Consider the following 25,873-nt stretch of genomic DNA (forward strand, 5'->3'; position numbering starts at 1 on the left):
AGGCATAGGCAAAGAAACCCATTCGTGTGGTAATTTTTCAATAACATAAAGAATACTTAATTAAAATGATTTTTACCACCCCACTAATGGATTTCTCTACTCATTAGAACTTTCTATCATTAGAATTTCATTCATTTTGCTTATGAATTTAGTCTCGATGGGAGACCACCTAGGAATACCAGGTACTGTAGGCATTAAAAAAAAAAAAAAAGAATTTAATCTTATCATAAGTGCAAATTTTCTTTACAAATATGATATTGACTCTTGCTGACAGAGTTGGATTTTCCAGCTTTCCTCTAAGTCAGAGATTAAAAATAAAATTTTCACATTTGAAAATTTCTAGCTACTCATAAAATATACGAAGGTGTAGCAGTGCTGGGCTCACATCCCTGACTAGCTGCAATCCAAACTGTGTAGCAGCTGCCACTTTGACATAGAGCCCATGCTCTCCAAATCAATCCTCAAACTTTCCATGTGGTTATCATATAAATACCTACCTTATTCATGAATGTGAGGTTTAGTCTCTTGCTCTTGAGTTTGGAGTTGCCACTAGTATCCACTGATTCATATTGCCTCTTTCTCTCTGAGGAGGTTAAGTAAAATATAAAATATTCTCATGTAGTTTATAAAAACTAAAAATAAATCTATTAAAAATATACAAATTTGACAACTATCACTTTAAGAGATGAATATCCCTAGCAAGAAAGTTTAAGTATATTTAACTGCTTTAAATCAGAAAAGGTTTTGTTGTCCAAATGATTTTCTACATTATTTAACTTAATTTATTTTTTCTGTGCAGTCTAATTTTAAGCATATAGCAAGTTACAAAATATTGGAAATTATTACTTTCTCTTAGAGTAGATCTTCATAACTTATACCTTTTAAGTTAAATATGCCAGCCATTGATTTCTTTGTATGGTCTCCAAACAAAGAGACATGCTTATTTTCTCTATACTATATAGTTTATTTGCTTTAATTAACTGATTTATTTATTCATTTATTAGCATTTCTTCCTTTAGATTGTACTATCTTAAAGGGAAAAAGTTCTCTTTTTAGAATACTCTATTTACAAGCTCAGCTGAACCACAAATGTAGCTAATATAGCAACATTATTTACAAATTTCACAAAAGAAATATAACAGAGCTATAATGGCAGCTCCTTGCTTCATTTTCCAATCTTGTGGCTCAGGACATTTCTGTTGATATCGCTTTTGTTGTCTTTCCTAGCGAATATGTTATCAGAGATTGTTCTTAATGGGGCAAAATGACTTTCTCCTCTGTGCGTCATTTAAGTCCATTTCATGTAACCAAATGACTTTAATGCACACTTTAAGATAGCACTTTTTCCCTGGTGATATAATTTTAGACTATTGCCAATAACCAATACCTAAGCAATATTAGTGAAACTCACTAATTTCAGATAGTTTTTTTTTTCTCTCTCTTTTTTTTTCTTTTTTTAGAATAGTGTTTATGAAAATACAGAGGGAGTCAGAAAGATGAGGAAGCTCATGAGGACTCTGAACACGTGTGCTTTTGGGAAGCATTTATTAATGATGACCACTGAGTAAGAAAATAGAGACCTGAAAAACTAAAGATAAGCCTTATATCCAGTTTTGACTGTGGTCTATTTGAAATATATCATTTCTGTCAGGGATCATATTCTTAACCGCAACTTTATCATTAACATTATAAACATTTTCAAGAAGTTCTAGGTAGTAGAAAAGCATTTTTTTTTCCCCCTCAGAGATTTTGTCTGCATATACAGAATGAGGTAGAAAACAAAAGAAATTATATCTCCACATTTTCTCTTAGTCAAAATAAGTGAAAGATAACAACACTTTTGCCTTAATTATTTAGGAATATTTTGTGCAAGTTATTTAGGAAGAATGATTAACCCTGATATCTTGAGTTTCATTCTCTGTCATTATCAGTAACAATCTCAAGAAATTTTATAGCATAAAATTATAACAACTGGTAGATTTTTTTACCCTATCTAGTGTAATATGTAGTTATAGCTAGACCAACTATAACAAATTTATATGTCACATTTAAAAAATGTACCTTAATAACCTGGATTTTAGAAATGAAAATTAATCGAATAGCTTTCCAATATGTTATCCAATTCAATTCTAACAGTGGCATTTATATCAGTAAAATTGGACGGAGAAACAAAATGCAATTTCCTAACATCTTGAACCAAAGGGTACAAATTTTCAGCTACAGAAATGAAAAAAAAAATAGGATTTTTATGTAACCAATTTTCAGCTCTGAAACCACTGGGATGACTCTAGTTTTTTGCATAATTTTGACCATGCCCATAGATGTTTTAATGTTCTTTTCATGTGATTCTAAAAAGAGAGCATTGCATTATTTTCTGTGGGAATGAAGAGTAGGCAGTAGTGAAATGACCAGTTTGGCTAGATAGATATGTCAGAATTCAGAGCTTCAATTTCTCTGTGTTTACAGCTTTGATTTATTATAGTTGTTTTGCTAAACTTGAAATTATATTTTTATTATATAAATTGATTATTGTAAAGGAATAGAATAATTATACTGAGACTAGGAATTGTGGGTAAATCTTTGCTAAAACTAGAGGCAAGTTTCTCTCTATCTTTTCTCTATATATCTTTAGTTTATGCTACTTCATCTGAATTGCTGACCCATCACAGAAATTTAACCTATTTACCTTATTTATCTGGTGAAAAAAAGAATTTGAATATAAAGAATATTATAGACTACTATTGAAATGAATTTAGTAAACCTTTTATAAAACTTCAAATATGTTTAATATGTATTTCAGAATTTCAATTGATTTTGCATAGGCAACTTCCTAGATATATATATATTTACTATATTTAGTTAAGGAGTCTCCAGTTTTTAGCTTGTGAATGAGTATTTAGTGAAACTTTGGAATCTGTGACTAAATATCAGTCTTTTTTTTTTAGCATTTATAGTCATTATTCTTGATTAGCGATGTCATCAGTAAGAACTATGCTTGCATTGATTCATCTGAGCATGATGAGGAATTTATAGTCATGTTTATTTTGTGTTTTCTTTTTATCACTAATGACATGTATTTCACATTAACTTTATAATCTGGAGCTGATAAAAAAGAGATGTCTCCTGTTAAGCCAAATACAAGCATAAGATTTGAATCTATAATTATAAAACCATCACTACTAGAAGTTAGCCCTGCTGAGAGAAGGGGGAAAAAGTCAGTATTTGACACAACCTCCTCTGAGTCACTTCTATACATAAGCTATCCTTAAGTTGGAAAGAAATAAAATCTGAATGATAATAATTTAGCCTTGGCCTGATTCTTATAAAGAACTATATAAATCTAATGCAGTATTATCATTAATATTAAATTCTAAATTTTGAGAATACAGGGAAACTTAACTTAAATGTAGGAAATATCATCATCCTTTCCCTCTTCTGCAAAACCAAACCAAAGCAAATAAAAACCCTATCTCCCTGAAGATGCTAATCCTTACCTATAGGACTATAAATAGCTACTTATAGTTATTAAATAACTACTAAAATAATTTGTGAGTTAGCTAAAATTTTAAGATGAATAATGATGTAAGCAATCTTATATCAAATATAAAGCTATTGCGACGATCTCCTGAGGCTTTGCAAAGTGTCTATAGTATCAATTACTTTTTAATTTATAAGAGTTTATATTTTAATAAACTATTCCAACCTTAAAATAAGCTAACATAATTGAAATTCTGATGCAAGTTTTGTTAATCCTTTGGGGAAGTAAATCCACAAGCCCTAACAATAGATCAGAATTATACTAACCCCTAAGCAATCATTTAAATTCCCAGATGTACAGTGCTCAAACAAAATCAGTCAAACTGGAGAACTGCTAAATCAAAGGGCTATAGAATTGAGAAACCCACCAGCTGAATTCCTGTTCAGTTTTGTTATGATAAAAGATATATAACCATGAGTATGAAGTGAGGCTTGTTCTCAATGTCCACCATGTGGAATAAAAAGATGTTAACTTGTTGGTTAAATACCTACAGCTATAACTTTTAAATTCTAATATGGCACTGTATTGCCTAAGAGGCTATGCGAAACATAAAAAGAAAAAAAAGAGAGAAAATAAAGAAAAGAAAAAAAAAAAGAAATTCATTTATGTAGTTGAGACAAAAGCTTTTGGAGAGATTAAAATTTCTAAACCTTCTTTATTGACTTTAATCAGATGACTGTCCAGGGCTCATTGTAAATATTCAGGGGTCTTCTATTTTTCTAATTGAGGTGTATGCTCTTTTCTGGTTACTTTAAAGAACAAATAATAATGGCATAAAATTTATACTTAATATTAACCTAAAGAACCAGTCTTTCACTGTATCTCCACAAATGAAATAATTTTATTGTTTTGTTTTTTTCTTGCTGGATACTTACTTAAGCCATTACTTATAAACATTCTAAAGTTGTTGTGCCCTACTTGGAAAATATTTTTAAATAAATTGTGCAACATCTTAAGTGTATGGTATAGAGAAAATGTAAATTACGATGTTTTTAAAAATAACTGATTACAAATGCTATTCTTGTACTAACTATAAATATTTAGGTACAAAGGGAGATAGTGATTCTTACAAACAAACGTTTAAAAATAATTTCTATTAACTATTAGTCAAACCCATTACTTTTTTATTATTTTTAGGGATTAAACAATGTTATTGCTATAGACTTTGATTACAGAGAAGAATTCATCTACTGGATTGATTCCAACCGACCCAATGGCAGCCGCATAAATAGAATGTGTTTAAATGGAAGTGATATTAAGGTAATTACATATTGCAATAATGAGATTATTGGATATTTTATTGGTGTGGTTCAATTAAATAAAAAACGTTATTTGATGGTAATGATACAACTTATAGAATGTATTAGGTTGGTTTGAATTTCACATTTTTATAATGTAAGTTAACATACTTTAAATATGAAATAGGAGGCTTTTTTATTCTTGTGTTTCATCATAACACTATTATTTTCAATAAGATAAAAATCATATTAAGTAAATAAAATTTGGGCCCTTATTCACAACCCTAGAAAATGTAATAGATGCTTTTGGCTTGAATGATTAGTGCTTCAGATTCAATTGTATTGACTTATATAAAGTAATAAGTTGAGTCTACGAATTTGTAATTTAAATAAATTATTCAATTGTAGATTGAAATTGCACAACTATTAAAATTAACCTACTATAGATGAAAATAATTGAATGCATTTGTGTAAAATCATTAATGTTCTGATTAGGTAGCATCATAAATACATGTCACATTCTAGATATCAGATACTTGGCATCAATTCTATGTTATCTCAACTTTTAAAATAAAATTATTTGTGCTGTACATATACAATAAAATTTACTATAAAGAAATTTAAATTCAAGTAAATAAAATGCATTAATTTAACTTTTTTAGTCATTATATCATACAGAATTTTTGGTGAAAGTAATCAATTTGGAAAATTAATTAAGCCTTGAAATCTGTACACATAATTCCAAAACTACCAGCAGGCAGAGTTCTGGTGATTCATAACAACTGTTTTTAGTTATAGTATATACAATGAAATATTAGTATATAATATAGAACAAAGAAGCATATGATTTTTTATTTTATTATTTATTTGATGATTTATATAAAAACCATGAGGTCGAATTAAACTTGATTATATATTTTTTATAAAATATTTAAAACTTTTAGTTATTTTTATATTTTTGAAGATGTTTTAACATTTTTAAAAAACATTAATTCTCAAATGTTTTGCCAAAACTATCTCACTACTACTTTAAATTATGTCACAACATAGGGTTACAAAATAATTTTTTCTTTTGCGGGATTAATAATTCACTAATTCTCATTAAAGTTGTCAGACATTACAAGTTTCCATATTTGGAATTTGGAGAAAGTAGAAAAAAATGACATAGATGCAATACAGTAGATTGATATTAATTCTAAAAAATGTTTATATTGTCCATTTTTAATATATCGTTACTATTTATGGCATTTGGGAAAAGGTTACTACAAAATGTCATTAGTATTTTCAAGTTTCAATTGCTTCTTTCACACAACCCTCAAAGCAAATGATAACTGAGAAATAGCAGTCTTATAGATCAAGAATTTTGAATTATTTTATATACATCATATTTGTACGTAAGCTGATATCTTTATTATATTTGATATTTCACAGGTTAGAATTGAAGACAATAGTTTGAGAATAGTTTTATTTCCCTTTGATTAGGTTAAAACACTTAGCTAATGTATATCCTGTGTGTGTGTGTGTGTGTGTGTGTACGTGTGCGCGTGCGTGCGTGTATGCGTGCATGTGCGCGTGCGCGCGCGCGCGTTTGTTTTCTGTCCCTGTAGTCATTTAAATAGGGCAAGAGCATTTGGGAGAATGGTGAATGTTACTGGTATCTCCACTAGAACCTGTTAAAGATGTATACCAATATGTGTGTGTGTGTGTGTGTGTGTGTGTGTGTGTGTGTGTGAGTGTGTATCGTTGGGTTATAGAATTTTTGCCCCAAATTTTAAGAGAACATATAAACCGTAATGAAAATGTGATTGATAACTGTGCAGCTGTCCAACAGCTTTTTAATTTTTATTTTAATGTTTTATTCTTAAACCAATGTAATTTCTAGAGGCCTGACTACATATTAAGTAATTTCTCACAAACAAGTAAGTACTCTTGTTAGGGTAAATTATTCTATGTTTTATGTTTATCCTAAATTCATTTCTAATGTTTAAATAGAATTCTAAATCTCTGTAAACATCAAGAAGAAATTATTCAATTCTTACTCTAGGCATTTATACTATTAACTTTTAAAATTCTTATTTTGTTAGGTAGTGCATAACACAGCTGTCCCCAATGCACTTGCTGTTGATTGGATTGGAAAAAACCTCTATTGGTCTGACACAGAAAAGAGGATCATTGAAGTATCCAAACTCAATGGCTTATACCCTACTATACTCGTTAGCAAAAAGCTGAAGTTTCCCAGGGACCTGTCTTTAGATCCTCAAGCTGGGTTTGTAACAACATTTAAAATCTTAAATTAAGAATTAAGACAGTGGATTACAGTTACTATGGTAAATCCTGTGACATAGGTTTTAACATGGAAACCAATGTAAAGTGTGAATGTGTAGAAATTTTTACTAAGGAATCAAAAATAAAAATGTGGAAAAAAAATTAAATGATGGAATTTTACAACGAGTATATTTTAAAGTTTTAAACAAAACTTTTTCTAACTAACCAATAGACATATTGTAGAAATGAATAAAACACAATCTTTTTTCAATTGTAATACCTTTAAATCTTGGAGGAAAAGCAGATGAATAGCAAACTCTTGGACCACATTTTGCAGTGTATGCGGCACTCACAAATATGGATGATATAATTTCTGTACCACTTTAGAGCAAGAGACACACATAATATCCATGGATAATAAATAATAAGGTACATTTTTCATACATTCAAAAGGAATTGCGCAGTAGGGATACCGAGAAAGATTTATACTGAAGCTATGTTTTATTTGCATTTTATTGTGAGACTGGAGAACAAGTCATTTTAAGGATCAAGGACAGAAGGCCGGAGATTTCAAAAGAGGGATGAACACACTTTAAGGTGTCAAAACTGTCTAGTGTATGTTTGCTAAAGTTCTGTAGATTATCACCATTATAATTTACTTTCAATTATGTTGTTTTGGTAGGTAGAGAATACATGTCATTCCATTCTTTTTTGCACTATAATTTAGCGTGATTACATACTCTAATATGATTTCTGTACAAGTTTAACCTACCCAACATGCTTGTTAAAATACTAAGCTTAGAGAAAAATTTTATATTTTAAAACAAGACATACTCGTAGTACCAATTATTACCATAATTGTAGTGCTCTAAATTTTCTGTCTTAATTATTTTCACATATGTTTTACTAGGTCACTGCTTTCATCATAACTTATGCAATAATTAATTTTTCCTTCTTGCTAATATATTGACTATTTTTTTTATGTTCATAACTGACAGGGTAATCATGTTATAGTATATTTTATAGCTTAATTTAAAACATTAATTTGGGTAAAAGAAGTACTTAATAAAGAAGACTATACTGTAAGTATTATTATGTTTCCAAGGTAATGTGCAAGTTTTAACTTTTCACTATACAATTATGTAACCATTTTGTTACATTTAATTATTATTTGTTTTTTTACCATAACAACAGAAATTTTGAAAGAGTGTCAGTTCTATTTTAACTGAAACAGAGTCATAAGAGAATCTGTTTCTCTATGAGTTTCAAGAAATAATGGCCAGGTGTACTAAATTTTGTTATCATAATTCATTCATAAGAATGTGAATATTTTAATTTCTTTGTATTTTATCAGAAGATATTTATTTTACTGTGTCCGAACCATTGTTCTTTTCTTCAAAGTCAATAGCTGGATTAGCTTATCATTTTATATTATTCAAGATGTTTCATTTTCTCAACAAAAGAAACATTACCTGTTGATAAAATAGTGTTATGCAATTTTCTAGTCATAAAGAAAAAACTGCATCCTAGCCTAATAAACACAGCTGAATCTAGCTTTAAATTTTATATCAGCCAGCTTATAGTTATTACCCATAGACTAAAGGCAACCTTAAGTTATCATCAACATAAACACAACCATCAAAAGTGTTGGTTAAAACAGCGAAGTATTAAATTGCTATAGATATGCTCACTATTGATGGTGAGCATATGTGTAGATATAATATGAACATATAATGTGTAGATATACATTATATGTAGATATAATGACTCTCTTGACTTCATTTTTGAATAATATTTGGATTATAATATGGATATGCCATATTATAAGCAAATAAATAGATAAAAATTGAATCTTTTTATAATACAATTAAAGCCACCTATTCTAACAGTTAAATTTTAATAACATCTTTTTATTCATGCTATTGTCTTAGTTCATCAGAGTGAGACAATGAAGAAACCTGTATTTTAGCTTTTATGAGATGAGCTTTCGGGTGAAAATGCCATAACTGTCTCAAATATTGAGCAACCCTGCTTCAAAAATGGCAACTTAAATTGTAAGATTATTTAATGATAATGCAGTTGAATCTTTCTACATCAGATTAACAATGTTATTTGCATATGTTTTAAATAATCCAATACTACTGACCTCTCTTTCCTTGAGAAGTGTGATTTTTTTTGTCCTGATATTTAGTGAAGAATAGGGCAAGGATTTATTTAAGGGAGGATAAAGATCATTAGACTAATGTAATGAAGCACTAAACATTTAGGAAGTAGCGTGGTGGTCCTTTCTATCTTTTGCTAAGAGTATGTCAATTATCACAATATTAATTTGGATATGGTGATTACTAAAAGTGGTAAGAAGATACAAGTAGATAGATCATGTTCCTGGCTGTTATATTTAAATTCAACTGAAGTTCAATTATTCTAACCATTTTGTTATCTGGTTTAGTTTGGGAATTCATGCTCTAATTTATCATAAATTTTGTGTAATTAAAATCATTTACATTTGATATTTGTAAGTTATTTATACAGAATATATATATTTATATATACACTTTAAAATAGAATATAAAATATAATTAATGTTACAACTGTGCTGAGCATAATTTTATCTTTTTAGATGATTAAGATGTCAATTCAGTTACCATAATAACAAAAAATCATTATAATAGACATTAATGTGATGATATTCATAGTTAACAGAAATAAATTTATCTATTCATTCACTTATTCACTCATTTTTTTTTAATCATTAAGTGTATATCTGACACTATTCAAGGTAGGAGTATAAAGATAAAAGGCACAGTGCCTGTCTCCAGTTGTTTTGTCGCATGAGTAGTCAGATGAGTAAATAATTAGAATACAATGCAATAATACATTTAAGTAGAGAAAACAGAAAATGTTACTATCTCAACTGAGATCATAGATAAGATGGGTGAAGATAGAATTAACCAGATAATTAGATACACTTCAGAGCAGAAGCTCTTTTAGACAAAAAGAACAAACTCTAGGAAAGCGAAGACACATAAAAGAGCTTGACATCTTGGGAAGAACTCATATGGTTGAAATAAATTAAGTACATATAATTGTGAAACTTTGATACCAATTCACTTTACAGAGGAAAAAAGAGCTAGGGATATATCAAAGCAAAACACAAAACAACAGTGACAACAATACAAACCTTACAAGGCTTCTCGCTTGGGCCAACAGGTAACTAGAAAAAAAATTTCCCTCATGAATATGATCAGTTTGTAAATCCATTGGGATTGCGTTTTCCCATATAATAATAATAATAATAATAATAATAATAATAATAATAAAGATAATACCACTTTTGTAACATTTTATGAATTACAAAACTATCTCTGAATTTTATTACTTTAGATGCTTGTATATTTACTCAGAGTCTTTGGGGAAGATGACTATTTTTACTATTATTCTTATAGTACAAATAAAAATAAATAAACCTCAAAATGGCCAAGTGACTTCCTAAGGATCATTTAGGTAAAAGATTTTATGTCACCATGTATTTGACCCATTTTACCCCATCTATCAACCTCCTCTCCCCTCACTCTCTGGTAAACACTAGTGAATTATCTATGTCCATGAGTCTCTGTTTGTTCTGTTCACTTACTGCTTTTAGGTTTATATCACACATATAAGTGATATCATGTGATTTTCAACATTTTCTGTCTGGTTTATTTAGCTTAGCATGATTATCTCGAGGTCCATCCATGTTGTCACAAATGGAAATATTCCATATTTTCTTATGCCTGAGTAATATTCCATTGTATATATGTACCACAGCCTCTTTATCCAATCATCTATCGAGAACACTTTGGTTGCTTCCATGTCCTGGCCACTGTGAATAATGCTGCTATGAACATCGGTGTGCTAATATCTTTTCAGATATGGGTTTTCAAGTCTTTGGGGTAAATAGCCAGTAGAGAGATTGCTAGATCATATGGTAGATCAATTCTCAGTTTTTTAAGGAAACACCATACTGTTTTCTATATAGGCGGTACCAGTTTGCTGTTCCACCAGCAGTGTATGTTGGCTATCTGTGTATTTTCTTAGGAGAAGTGTCTGTTCAGGTCCTTTGCTCATTTTTGATTGAATCATTTATTTTTTTGTTGTTATTGAGTTGTATGAATTCTTTGTATATTGTGGATATTAGGCCTTTGTTGGAGGCATTGCTTGAAAATATATTTTCCTATTCAAATAGTTGTCTCTTTACCTTGCTGACGATTTCTTTTGCTGAGCAGAAGCTTTTTAGTTTGATGTAGTCCCAGTCATTTATTTTTGCTTCTACTTCCCTTGCCTTTGAGGTCAAATTCATAAAATCTTCTTTAAGTTCAAGGTCCTTGAATTTAGTTCCTATGTTTTCTTCTATGCATTTTATTGTTTCAGGTCCTTAATCCATTTTGAGTTAATTTTGGTGTATGGTGATAGACAACAATATGTTTTATTTTTGAGGGAGATTTTCATTTTTTTTCTAGTAGTCTATTTATAGTAGTACCATAAGAAAACAATACTAGATGCTATTTTGAATTTGAACTATATTTTAATGCAAATATATTGGGGGATACTTTATATACTCAGTTTATCAATTTTTGCCAATATGTATAATGATGTTGCAAATAAATTAAGAAAAGACACATTTTATGCTTCTTTATCTAGGCTTATGCTGTACTTTCTTCCTAAAATGCCCTCTGCTTTTTCTCCAATTGAAATAACTTTCCATGTTTTCAATCACAGCAGAAAATATCACTTCTGTGAAAAATTCCCCAATTGTGCCTAAGCAGACACCACATACTGAACACATAACATTATATTACTGTTTCATTTATCTTTTAATTACTTGTTTATTTTTATTGAGGTATAATTGACATATGAAATGTTAGTTTCAGGTGTATGACTATTATGGGTGTAAATATTTATTTATCAAGAAAATGAGTTCCATTAGTAAAAGGGCCATGGTTTAATCACTGTTTGCACCTAACACAGAGATTATTAAATTCGCTGTTAAAGGGAATAAAAAATGGACAATTGGATGTACCCGGCACATAGGGTTATAGCTACAAGGACATTGTACCTGCATTTATGCACACACCAAGAAGTTGGTATGTAAATAATCTGCATGTTTCAAAGAAAAGTGTCATAAGGGAAGTTTTGTTGCAAGGAAGTGAAAGGCATACCAAGAATGAAAATTCAGTTTTAGATTTCTGTGGGGAGACAAATATTTTATTAAACTAACCAGTCACATAAAAAAAATATTCTCTACCGTTTTTAAAACCTAGATGTCCATATTTAGGCAAAAACACACAAGGAATGAACATCAGGAATTGATTTTATAATTTCAAGTCAGTAATAATTGAAGCTGAGAGAAAATACCTGAATTTATTCCCCAAATTCAGAAAGAAAAAAAAAAAACAGTAAAAGCTTTGAGCAGACTTCTATTTTAATTTATTTAAAAGAAATATAATGTATTATATTAAACAATAAATGACATCCTCAGGAAAAACAAAAGCCTATTGTCATGGTTACAAGCAGACATTCTTTTATATGTTTATTCTTGATTATAACTTACAGAATAGATATTATTTGAGGCTAAGATTTTCAGAAGTTATCTCAGGTGCATATTATATGGGTGAAATTTAGAACTCTCCTTCTGCCATTTTCACTTAAGTTCTCATTTTTCAGCTTTAATTATTTGCAACAAAGTACAACATCGGACAATTGCAGAATCAAGCAAGTATAATGTACTCTTCTGTAATGAATTTTGAATTTTTCATATGTAACAAACCAAAAGAAGTCTATATAGTTTTATTTATCTAATATTATAAATGCATTTTGAAGATTTACATCTGTTAGTTTTGTGCATTTATAATTTATTAACACTTATGAAAAATATATATGTGAGTTTGTGTGCTAAAAGAAATATGTCTAAAATTATATGGATATTTAAAAGCATGCTATATGTTACCAAAAAATATCATAAGAAATGTTTGCATTGAAGTATGCTTCTTAGAAACTACAATTATAGAGATACTAAAAAGTAATTTTGGAAAGCTGAGCAAGTGAAAGTCTGTGTAATGTTTACTCCTTGAGTGTCCCTAAACAAAATGGCTATTGATTTTCTTTCCTAGGTATTTGTATTGGATTGACTGCTGTGAGTATCCTCACATTGGCCGTGTTGGAATGGATGGAACCAATCAGAGTGTTGTCATAGAAACCAAGATTTCTAGACCTATGGCACTAACAATAGATTATGTCAACCACAGACTCTACTGGGCTGATGAAAATCACATTGAATTTAGCAACATGGATGGATCTCATAGACATAAAGGTTGGTCCAGTAATACAAATGATTCAGTAATTTACCAGTGCATAAATTATTTATTTAGAAAAATATTTATAGTCATTATATATATTTTCATCAAATACATGTTTAATTTAAGGTTGCTTATCATACTCCTTTATGACACCATTGGTAAATAGGAAATTAAATATATTTATTCAGAACTTTTATGATCATTCATAACAATCATTTTGATACTATCCAGGTTTTCTCTAATTGTACTTTCTAAACAGTTTTTATAGTAAATCAACAACATCTTATAAGTTAATATAAAAATATATCCTAACTGATTTTAAACAGAAGGATATTTCCTTGTAAACATAAGGTCATTATTACAATCTGGTAGGGTCGAGTTTTCTTAAAACACTAAGGAAAAGTATAGTTCTTTAAAGACAGTGAAGCAATATTATTTTAAAGTTATTAATTATATTACATACTTGATTAAATTTATAATTATCTAATCAACAGTGGCAATAAAATTTAACATGGAAAACAACTTTTAACTTAGTGTAACATTCAAGAATGATCATAATTTGAATATGAATATAAAATTCTACAGATATTTTATTATTCTATATTTTATAACTAAGTAGATTTAAAATCTCAGTATAAAACAAATGAATGTAGCCCTTGGACATGAGGGAGTTAACACTAGAATTAGAGATGGGGAGAAGTCAGAGAAAAAATAGCTGAGGATGCAGAAATTAAGAATAATGATGGAGAAGAATATGGTAAAGAAAAATGAGGTTAGATGAAGATGACATGGATATAACAGAAACAATAAACAAGTCAAATGAACATAAAATATTTGAAGTGTAGGTAGCTATTTAAGGATTTGATTTTTCCCTGAATGAAGAAGAGAAATACATGTTTATTGATTTTTAATGACATAATGTCATTTTTTTAATTAGGTGTTTTCATCTATAAATATCTCAGAAAGTACAAGTTTCACAGAAAGATCCCAAATAAAGTTTACATATAAGTATAGTTTAGCTTATCATATTGTTTTCTTCTCTGGAATAAGCTTAGAACAAAACTCCTGGTGGAGGGAGAGAAGAGAGGCGACAAGGAAGATTACCAATAATCTAATCATCTGTTGAGGCCCTCCCTGCATATGTATAGAGTCCAGAGAACAGAGAAGAATGGTACCACAGAATGAATTAATTCATTAGTAAAGTAAGAGTAACTGAAGTCAGACCATTTTATAATGTTGCGTTAGTTACTCTCAGTTGCTATTTAAACAAATTCATCCTTCTAACTAAAAATGCTAACTGAATTTTTAGAGGTTCTTTTTTTAAGAGTAAGAATATTGAGGTATGACAAGTATAGTTGGATGTGTCACTTATTTAGGTGTTAGCATTTCAATTATAGATATAAAGAAACTCCTGAGGATGCAATATGAGTGAAGAATGCTTTACAGATCACTTTAGAATTTTAATTACAACAAAAGTCATGTAGACAAATCAAAATCACACTTAGCATTCAGCAGTTATATCTCCTCCAAAGAATCAATAATGTAATGTTTTGCAACATTCTTAGATGATATAATTGGAAGTTTTATTTTGGCAATCGGTATTTTCCACATTAACCATGAACCTGTCCATTTTTAATATCTGTATAAAGTACTAATTTGTTGTGAATGTATTCCTTTGTACTAAAATTTTACTGTACAATAAAATGTAAATAATTTCTGGCCAGATAGATGGACATTAATAATATATTACAGCATCGAGTATTTGCTTATTTTTTAAAACTCTGTGTCTAAAATAACAAAAATTGTAGCTAAAAATGTTGTCTATTAGATACTATTGATTCCATCCCCAACTAATTTTTTAAATATCATGTCAGATGATAGGTGACTAATTCTTCGAAAACTTAATACAAAATTAAGTGCATATAAGTATAGTGTTCCTCAATCATGGTACGTATGTTGATAGAGGGACATATATTGCAGAGAAAAATGGTCCTAAATCTATTAAAAAGTAAAACATTTGGCTGAAAGTTATTCAGGTATGATGTTATTGGCATTTTAAATTTTGATTTTGAAAATACCTTGAGGCTAAAGGAGGGAGAAAGAGTTACTATCTTCAGAAATATTTTCTATGACAGCTTTCTCAGAAGACTAGTGAAAAAATCATTAAGTGCCTTATCAGGCATCTGTCAATATCAGAATGCAAGCCAATAATTACCTGGTAGTTACTAATGAGCTACTAATTGTAGGCAGTATGAATTATGCCAACTCCACAACCAACTAAAAAGCCGTTCTTTGCCATGTTTGAAATAGGATTTTTCTGCTTCTTGCATTTACTCTAGGTGTAATTGGAGATGAAAAACGAAGATTTTATATCAATAACAATATTTGTATTAGTTTGGTTATTGACCTCTTTTTTTCTTTTAATGAGACCAGTATAATTGTTCTCATTAATTAAATTTATTAAAACTGAGTCAGACGTTACCAAAAGAATGGGATGTGCCAATATCAAAAGAGTAATTTGAGAATATGAAAGATGTATGAGATATTTCAGAATTATATTTTATAAGTAAAATTTTAATAATGGAGAAAAATTACATTTTGAGTTGGACATTAAAGTTTAGAAAGCTTACCTACCCTCCCCCCCCACCAAAATATGATCTAATTAAAACCAAGCAGTAGTTCCAGAAATGAAGCATTATTCTGTTATTATTTGTCCAGTCCAGGGACTTCTAAAGGTTCTGAATTTTATACCCTAAACAATATATCAGGTTACCTCCAAGGTATATCTGACTTGCAATTGCCTTGAGAATTGGCTTGAGAATTTCCATCATATTTCTTTGCTTCCTCCTCTATCTAACCCATCTCCCTACCAAGTCTAAACACTACATTGCAGACAACAACAAAAAATTAGTCGACTTGCTAGGTCAGGAACATGCAGTTGCAATCTTAGTCACATGAACCTCTCTTTAATGCCTGTGTATATCATTCTACTGTTTTTTACTCTAATAATTCTATCATTATATAAAAATAATAACAATATAATACCATAAAATATTATGCACGCTACTGCAAAGCTGAGTCAATTTATTTTAAATCAAATTTTCAGTGTTCTTTTTTTTTTATTTCTCTGATTTCTTTCCTTTGGTCTGCCCTTTCATTCATTCATTCATTTATTCACTTATTTATTCAACAAACATTCATTGATGTCTTTTTTGTGCCACACATTATGCTGGGTCCTGAAGCTATAAAGATGAGTAAGTCCTTGTCTTTAAAAAACCTTCAGTTAAATGAGAAAAACTAATGTGCAAGTAAAGATATAAATTAGTTTGGGGTTAGCGGTATATGCAAAATATTGTGAAAATGCAGGCAGTAGTATAAAAGCCATTGCCTAAGTGAGGGATTCTTTGAGAAGTCTGAGAGGTGTAATTTCAGCTCTCCATATAGGAAAATGTAGGAAAGATTCTTCACACAGAGGATGTAGCATGTTCAAAGATGTAATAGAGTCTTGGAATAGCAAAGGGTTTACACAATTTGGCTATGACTACAAGTCTTATAAGAGGGTGATAATGACATTAGATAATGACAAGGATAAATTGGGGCCAGACTGTGACAGGGCTTGTATGCTATGTAATTTAGAATTTATTCTTTAGGTCATGGGGAGCCATTGATGGTGTTTAGTTGATAGAGTACTCTTATTAAATTTGACAACACCATGGAAAATGAAAGACCCTGGAAGGGCAACCAATTTTGAGGCTGTTAAAATATTTCAGGAGAAAATACTTGAAGTGATTATAGCTGTGGGAATGGGGAAAAAGTTTTATGTTCAGTAGTCATTTAGCAGAATAAATAAGAGAGATCTGTAAGCTCGAAATAGTAGAAATATTGGCAGTTGAGTTGCAAATATTAAGTGAACAGTTTATGTTATCAACTTAGCTAGGAAAATATAAAATAGCTCACTATTTGAAGACATTAATTATATATATATATATGTTTATACTTTTTAAATAATTAAAATATACCAATACTAAGATTAATAGCTCTGTTTGTTGAGAGGTACATTGATTTTAACAAAAGAGTTAGCATAAAAGGCATTCTAAAGATGTGATTAAACATTTTCTATTGTATATTTTTCTAAAAAGCACTTCAGAACACCTACCTGATAATTTATCTAAAAGAAAGATTGCAAATGAGTAAATCTCCCTACTTCTACTGTATCTTAAGACATAAAATATGTCCAATGAGAGACTCAGTGATTCAGTGTTCTTCAGACTGAAATATTTAGTTTTTAAATTTATATGTCTTTATATATATAAAAAAAGAATGATTCTAAGTATATTTTAAGTGGAATGATTATAAATAATAATATTCTTCATGTATGTCTATATATTTGGGACTGATTCTTTACCACTCCCAAAGCACAACCCTCTTCATACAATATTAGGCTTTGATTGTGGATAAGAAGTAATAAAATTTTGTTTTCAGTACAGATATTTAAGTGAAAGGATATCTTCAGACTGGAAGAAGCAGACCCTTGGGATCTTAACAGAAGTTTGGAGACCCTATGGATGAGAGTGATTAGGGTGGAATCTTTTGCTAAATAGCTTTTATACCCTGGAAAGTATAGGTAACTTCCTTGGGTCTCGGTTGCCTCATCTATAGAAATAAGGTGTTGGGAAAAAAAGACATCAAAAGGGAATTCCAGAACTAAAATTCTAAGCCTCCAGTTAGGTGGATCACATACCCTTTCAGAATCTTTGCCAAATCCAAAAGTTTTAACTTCTAGTTACTCTTCAATTTAAGCCTGAGAGGAGATGGAAATCTGTAATAATAAAATGCTTCTTCACTCAGCCTTCATGAAAATCTCCAATGGTTAATCCAATACTCAGTTTCTTCTGAGTATTATTACAAAAGCTGTTAACATCTTTTAAAGCTGCACACTTGGGAACTGATCAAATCAATGTGAAGAGAAGACCTATATTCTTGAGCATGACATTGTATTAAATATTTGCACATACTATTACTTATTTTTGACTTTCAGTGGAAATTTTCTTAGCCTAATACTCTGATGCTAAGAACTGGAACCATCCTTTCATAAACTCACACTTGTCTTAGAAGCCTATATTGTTCAAGAAACCTTGCTTGATGCCATACGCGCTCTTTTAGTCATTCCATCGGGGAACACTATGCTGTAGGTACCATTAAATCCATAAATCCATTTTTCAGCAAGGAAATAGGTTTAAATAGATTAAGTAATTTGTCCAAAATCAAATATTTGATAATCAGAAGAATCAGAACAATATCTAACTTGTTCCAAAGCCTGCTTTTATTCCATTCTCCATATAGCCTCCTTGTTTTTGGACAGATAACTGACTGCAGATCTGTTGCCTGCTTGTTATATTTTCTAATAGCAACGGTTATAGCATAAGGGCACACTTATATAAATAAATGTATATCCATACCTGCATTTCTTCAAATCGATTTAAATAGTAGACCATAAATTGCAAAATATATGAGAAAAAACAAAAATGTATGCTACCAGAACATAATTACTGTAAAAAAAAAAAAAAAAAAAAAGCGTGTATCTCCTTAGATACAATTTTTTTGTGTGTGTTTCTTTGAAGGAGTGAAGAGAGTAATAATATTGTTTAAAATGTACACCCTCCTCAGTGGGACAGTTTGATGCTACAGTTTGATATTCCAAACTAACTATATCTCCTGCCTAAAGAAAACTTTTATATCTTAGTTATAAATTCATGCCACAGAATTCCTAGAATTTGGCCACAGTAAAGATCTTTTGTTATTGATTTTATGCATGTCAAAAAATACTGCCTCCTCTAAATGAAACACCTGTAAAATAAGTTACAAATTTCTCCTGAGAGAAATTTCAGTAATCACTTTGCATTTCTACCTTAATTTAGAAACTGTTTTGCTTTTAATGAAAAGAAAATTAAATACCAGAAAATTCTATTTAGGCTACAATTTCATTCTGATTGCTTGTATCAAAGTACATAACTTTGGATTTAATTTTTCTTATTTTATGTTAGGTGTGTCATTGAACTTGAGATATCTTATAGAGATAGCTAGCTTCTTGACAAAAAGACTGAAAATACTGTGTGAATAGTAATAAAAAAGGGTGAGCCAAGAAAAAGGTATCTTTGACCTTGAGTTTTAAAATCTATTTGTGCTAGTAAATTTTTTTTCAAAATACTCTTTTCTGTATCACTGAATGAGTTAAACTTATACATATCTTATCCAGTATACCGGAAAAGTATACAGTCATAACTGCTAATTTATCTGAAGAGTAATGGTTATGTATGATTCTAAACTATAGTTCATCACTGAATTGTCTTTTATTTTGTGGACAATTTGTTTAAAATTTATGTGGTTTGGTTGACTATGGCTCTTCATTTGTTCTATACTCTCAGACCTAAAGATTTTATATCGAAGTGTCAGTATTGTAGCCCAATTGAATTGTTTCTTTATTGCTCTGGGAAATCAATGTGTTGTGAGGGGGCTGTTCTGTGTTTGGATTTAAAAATCCAAATCATAACCCATGCAGTGATCATCTAATTCATGTTGGAAAAGGAATTTAGATCTCAGCATGCTACTGGTGAAATAGCAGAAAATATATTGAATGGGTTTCATTCTGAGGAAAGGAGGACATTTAAAAGACAAAGGGAGTATGTTGTTGCATTTGGATGCTTAGAAAATTTAAATATCTACTGAAGCCCACCAAAAAAGGGGAAGGAATTTGATAAACACCATCTGCCAATTTTACAATATTCTTGAGTGTTTCTTTCTTGGTAAAATATTACATTTTAACACTTTTGAAAAAAAAATTCCTATCATTCACAGCTCATTACAAACAGTAGACTTCACAGGCTATTTTGTGCCAACAGCGTTGATGTGCTTCTGTTTACAATACAGTAAAAGTTAATGAAAGGGAGCAAAACACAATTCAGTTACTATAGAAATGTTCCAGTAAAAATAAATTGAAATTAACTGCCTTTTTAAAAAACTTTTAACATTTCAGTGTCAATCGTGTCTTCTAGTTGTGTCCCTTGAGTAAGACGTTACATTAAATTGCGTACATGTTTAAATAGATTATTTTATAAATATCATGTATGCTCCATATACTTAAAAAAATAAATGTTAAGTATTACCCTGAGTTTTCAGACACTTTCTACAGCCTTATCTATCCCAAATATGGCACAATAGGATACTGGTATATTTGGCTTTGGTCTAGGTTGCTCTCTGATTCAGACAAATTACTTCCCACACTATATTTCAATGTTTTATCCATGGATTGAGACTTCTAATGAATCAGTGATTATCTAACATATCTTAAAGAAATTGGCTGTGGTTGGAACTGAGTCAGAGGAGGACTGTTCTATTTATTTCCTCACTTACCCCTACTTATTCCGAGTACTACTTAGAATGCATTTGAAAATGCTTGTAATATGTTATGCTCCACTCTGTTTTTATTCTGGAAGCATATTTATAATTATAGGAGTGTTGGAAGACCAGATACTAAATTCATGTAAATGGCTCTACTTGATATATGTCTCAAAGGCAAAGTGCTTTTCAAAGGCTTCAGCTTTCATTAAAAATCTCTAACAATTTCCTAATGCATATGTATGTGGAATATTATAACTTTTATATTTAGTACTTATGGTTAGCTCTGAAAGCACATTTCTAACTGTCTATAAAGGGTTATATCACCAGCAGAAAAGCCAAGAAAATTTCAGAGCAACAGGAATATATCTTTTCCCAAGTTCAAGAAGCAGTGTTGGTTTGTTTACTTCAGAGGTTGGTAAGCAGTGTTGTCATTGAGAGAAGATGCTTATAGGCACAGTCTAGTTTTCAAAACAAGTGTACTATAATTTGCATTGTCTGCTTTATAAATTCACTATTTATTAAGAAGAATATTCTTTTTACATATTAAATATTAAAATGCCCATATTTGACCACTTATTATGAATAATTTAATAATATATAAGTGAAACAAGAGGAAGGAGTTAAATCATATTAAATTAATATTCCTATTCTATATAGAGTACATAGGATTTGAGGTAATGTGAACAAAAGGAGGCAAGAAATACTAAAAACAGATGGATAAAGGATGCCTTCAGCCTCTTAATAATAGCTTTAATCTAAAGAAGAATTTTAAATAATGTATATATTGTACCTTTATATATTACATTTATTTTAAAAAGTTATTTTTTAACATACTTAAATATCTCAGTCTAAATTACTGCATTAAGGAAGGACACATGACTATCATTTAGATATTCGATCAGTGTCTGTATTTAATAGGCAGCTTCATTTACTACACTTCCAGGTAGTATTAGCTCAGATTTGCTGTGCATTATGACAAATGTTGAATGGGAGAACTTTATTTGCCCCTCTTTCCCTTCAAGGTCTCATAGATGGATTAATTTTTGAAAGATCATGCATTTCTTTTTACTGGAAAAAAATAAATTTTGAACATTCTATCACAATATTTGGAAATGTTGGCCATCTTTAGTGTTCCTGTCATTTGTTCACAATTTTATTTATTTTGAAAAATAGATTTTGGATTTATTGGGTTGAAATTTTATTTGCAGGACCATTACTATTAAACAGGGTTTCATTAAAGACTGGGCTGGAAAAATGTTCATGGAGAAAAATGTTTAAATGGAACATTTTGTAGCCTGTTGTAAATAGTCTGGAGGAAATAATTTTTTTAAAAAAAGATTCTACAAATAATGACACTAAAGGTAACGCATAATTACTGTCAAAGAAAACATTCTCTTGGCTCTCTAAGTTTATATAAAGTGCACTCTTTTTGGATTGAATATATGTAACTAAAGCTACAGGTTCAGCAGTTCTTTGGTAATTGGTACATTGCGGCCATTTTCCTACTCACCCACTCTTCTCTGTTACTCTTCATAAACTAGAAATCATTTTTTACCTACCCACTGAACACAGCCATAGATTTTCTACTTTCTTTAGCACATTTAACCATCTTCTTCCATAATCTAATTTTATCATCCATTTACCAGCTTACACTCTTTTTGTAGTCTTTGTTTTAATTCCACCTCATTTTTCAATGCTAATTATTCTTTCAATGCTAATTGTTTTTCTTTCAATGCTAATTATTTTCTTTTGTTATTTCCCCCTATTTTCTTTTTTGGTTTTCATGCTCTATTCTTTTAATTCATGCGTTAGCTTCTCTACATATCTTATTGTATATTATCCTTCTAGAAAGATATCAGGAAAAATTATTAGTATAAGGGTCTCTCAGAATAGAAGATTCATAAACGTCCTGATCCTTTTTTCTGAAATCAGATGTTTTAGTCCTAGTTCACACAGTACTGCCTAGGGAATAGAATTCATTGATGGCTTTTGACCAAAGAAGAAATATGTGAGATTAAAATATTTTAACTGGAAATCTTAACTGGAAGGAGTTCTAGTTATCCTAGCTTTATGTCTTTGCCATGTTGCACATGACTTCTGTGGGCCACATCACCCTGGCTTTCACCTTCTGGCATCAGGTTGGATTGAATCCATGGTAAGCCAGGGATTAGACGGTGAACACAGGAAGAAGTAGGGGTATTTATTCATCTCCTTTCTTTTCATGCCCATCCACGTTGGTTTAGCAGTGGCTGAGTTCCTCCACCAAGTGGCCTCTGCTTTTTCTGAGTGGCTCTGTTTCTTTAACTGTTGCTTTCATCATCTCCTGGTAACAGACCTAGGAAAAAGTGCATTATCAGTCCCTTGGCCAAGCCCTAAATTCTCTAAATAATTAAGAGTAAAATACTATGACTGCTTGTTGTACCTAAGACTGCATTCTTAATGTGTACTGTTTATTAAGGGATCCTTGACTATTACAAAAGAGATTTCAAAAGATTAAAAAACAATGAGAGAAGTTAGTGATGTTGCAATAATTCAGTGATAACGGCACAAAGAATAAGAAAAATAGAAAAGTCTTAAAATACATTAAAAAGAAAAAGATAATACGATTTAATGTTTTATTTGATATGCTTGTTAACTTTAAGGTTTTAGTAGATTAAGTTTCCAATTATAGCCAATCATAGAGCCTGTTGACTTGAATGGATCATTGGATCATTCACTCATTTTTTCCATCAATGTATAAATTTTTTCATATATATATATATATACTATAAAGGGTTAAGCTAGATGTATACATGTATACATATATCTTAAACCTTTATAGTATTTTTAAATAATAAATTATAGGAATTGTTACATATATTATAATATTTTAAAATAACGTTAGTTATTTTAGTAAAGTAAAATAGTAAAGTAAATCTTGGAGGAGAAATAAGAAAAAAATAGTGCATCAATAGTAAAATTTCTATGTAAGTACTAACCATTGGCCAATGCCATGTTGAATCTGCCATTACCTCAGTGTTATATCCTAGCCATAACACAACTGTGAAATTTTTAACAAACCAAAACATAAAGAAAATATTTCTGTGCTGTTGGCACATTTTGTTCTTAAGTATTTAAACTAGATTAGTCTGAAATATAAAATTAGAATGGGTTGTTCAAAAAAATACTGTTTAGCATGATAAATGCTATTCTAAATAATGAATAATCAAGAGTATTGTAATAGAGTATCTCTGGCTGTGAAGCAACAGTTAAGCCTAAAGCATATTCTGGATTTCTACCTTTTCTATTTATCATAATTACTAGGAACCTTGGCAGGATAGCATCTAACTTGACTAAAAGGGAAAAACTCTACAAGGGGTTTTTCTTTGATTTATATTTTGCCAAACCTGACTCCTCTCTTCTCATAGGTATAGGCTACAGAATAATAATTGGGAGCCTAGTGTTTGAATTTAAATCAAAAAATTGCACAATAAATAATGTTATACAGAATAAAAGTCTAATGACAGAAAACAGCTTTAAAAGAGGCATCAAATATATAATAAGTACCTGTTAAACTACAGCCCACACAATACTTGTTTCTTCTGTCTTTTCATGTGTGTCTACTGAATACCTGTAAATAAAAGGTTTCTAAAAATTATTTTTCACATTTCTCTTTTAATTAAGCAAAGCCAAAGTGATCGTATTATTTTTCTTTTAAAAATAATAGTCATTATCATTTTGAGAACACATCAATTTTTTTCATAAACTCAATATCTCATTATTAATAAATTTGTTAAATGCTTCTTTTGTACCATCACATGTTTATATTTTATAAACATTTCATGTTTATATTTTATCAGCTCCACTAACTTCCAAATTACAGTGCAAGACATCTTTCTTGTTGCTCTGTTTACATATACATATATGCACACATATAACAGATCCCATATATATATATAAAACATTATATCTGTATATATTACATAATATATACATATACTATTTATATGATATATATAACATATATGTTACATATACACCTAATATATGCATGTCTTTGTACATGCATGAATATATATCTATAAGGCAGGAATATATAACTAAATAGAAAACAAAAGATTTTATTTTTGTACCAAAATATATTATGCTTTAGCTCAGAACATCTCATTTACTTTCATGTGGGTTGAATTCTTCATATGCTAATGGAAAACACACACACACACACACACACACATATTATTTATTAGTATCACTGAGCAGTTAACATATAGTAATTTTTTCACAGAAGTTTAAGCGGAAGTTTAACTCTTGTGAAGAGATTTAGATACTAAAGAAATGGAAGCATCCTGCCAAGTTAAAATTTTTGTTTTGCTTTTTTTTTGTTTGCTTAATTTTTATTAGCAATAGTTGTGATATTAAGAGAACTTTTCACTATCTCTTAGAGCAGGCTCCCCCAGGCTGCGACCTGCCCCTGTCCAATCTGTAGCCTGTTAGGAACTGGGCCACCCAGCAGGAAGTGAGCAGGGGGCAGTGGAGCTAGCCAAGCTTCATCTGTATTTGCATCTGTTCTTCAGTACTAGCATAACCGCCTCAGCTCCACCTCAAGTCATCAGGCATTAGATTCTCAAGAACACTTGTCCGTGGTGCCGAAAAGTTTGAGGACCCCTGTCTTAGAAAGTAGCTTGTTGGAGTCAGTATAATGTTAGATATATAAGACTAGATTTCTTCTTGTTAACATAAGTTGGTGTTTTTGCTCTGTTTTCTCTAGAAAACATACTCTAGTGGTTGCATTGGATGCTGTTTGGGAAATAAGCATGTTTACAAAATGAGTAGGCCTGAAAGTGGCTTATTAAGCTATCACAGATAGTCCTGTTCTTCATTGCCAGTATCAAGCTAAGAATTAAACAGATGGTCATTTGGGGCAAATGAACTCAGTTTCTTCACTTTGACCTGACTCTTCTGCATGCTCTGTACATTTACCTATATATCATTCTTCTTCTGAAATAAGAGTTTAATTTCTGATCTCCATAAATTAGCATTAATTATCTGATAACAGGGTTTCTAATGAGTGATCACTTCAAGCTTAGAGGTAGAAAACTTGCCTAGTACTTATATCGCTC

General features: G+C 30.2%; 1 protein-coding gene across 4 annotated transcripts in view; it reads left to right on the plus strand.

Annotated features, from left to right (window-relative positions):
• Positions 1-25,873, plus strand: part of LRP1B (LDL receptor related protein 1B) — a 1,622,137-nt gene that overhangs the window by 1,409,776 nt on the left and 186,488 nt on the right. For all 4 annotated transcript variants that reach the window (XM_036236560.1, XM_036236558.1, XM_036236559.1 and 1 more), the window contains exons 58-60: positions 4,676-4,798; positions 6,861-7,042; positions 13,191-13,390. In XM_036236560.1, the coding sequence (XP_036092453.1) occupies positions 4,676-4,798; positions 6,861-7,042; positions 13,191-13,390 (505 nt within the window). The remainder of the gene's footprint in view (positions 1-4,675; positions 4,799-6,860; positions 7,043-13,190; positions 13,391-25,873) is intronic.

This window comes from Rousettus aegyptiacus, unplaced genomic scaffold (assembly GCF_014176215.1).
Source record: "Rousettus aegyptiacus isolate mRouAeg1 unplaced genomic scaffold, mRouAeg1.p scaffold_m13_p_2, whole genome shotgun sequence".
NCBI lineage: Eukaryota > Metazoa > Chordata > Mammalia > Chiroptera > Pteropodidae > Rousettus > Rousettus aegyptiacus.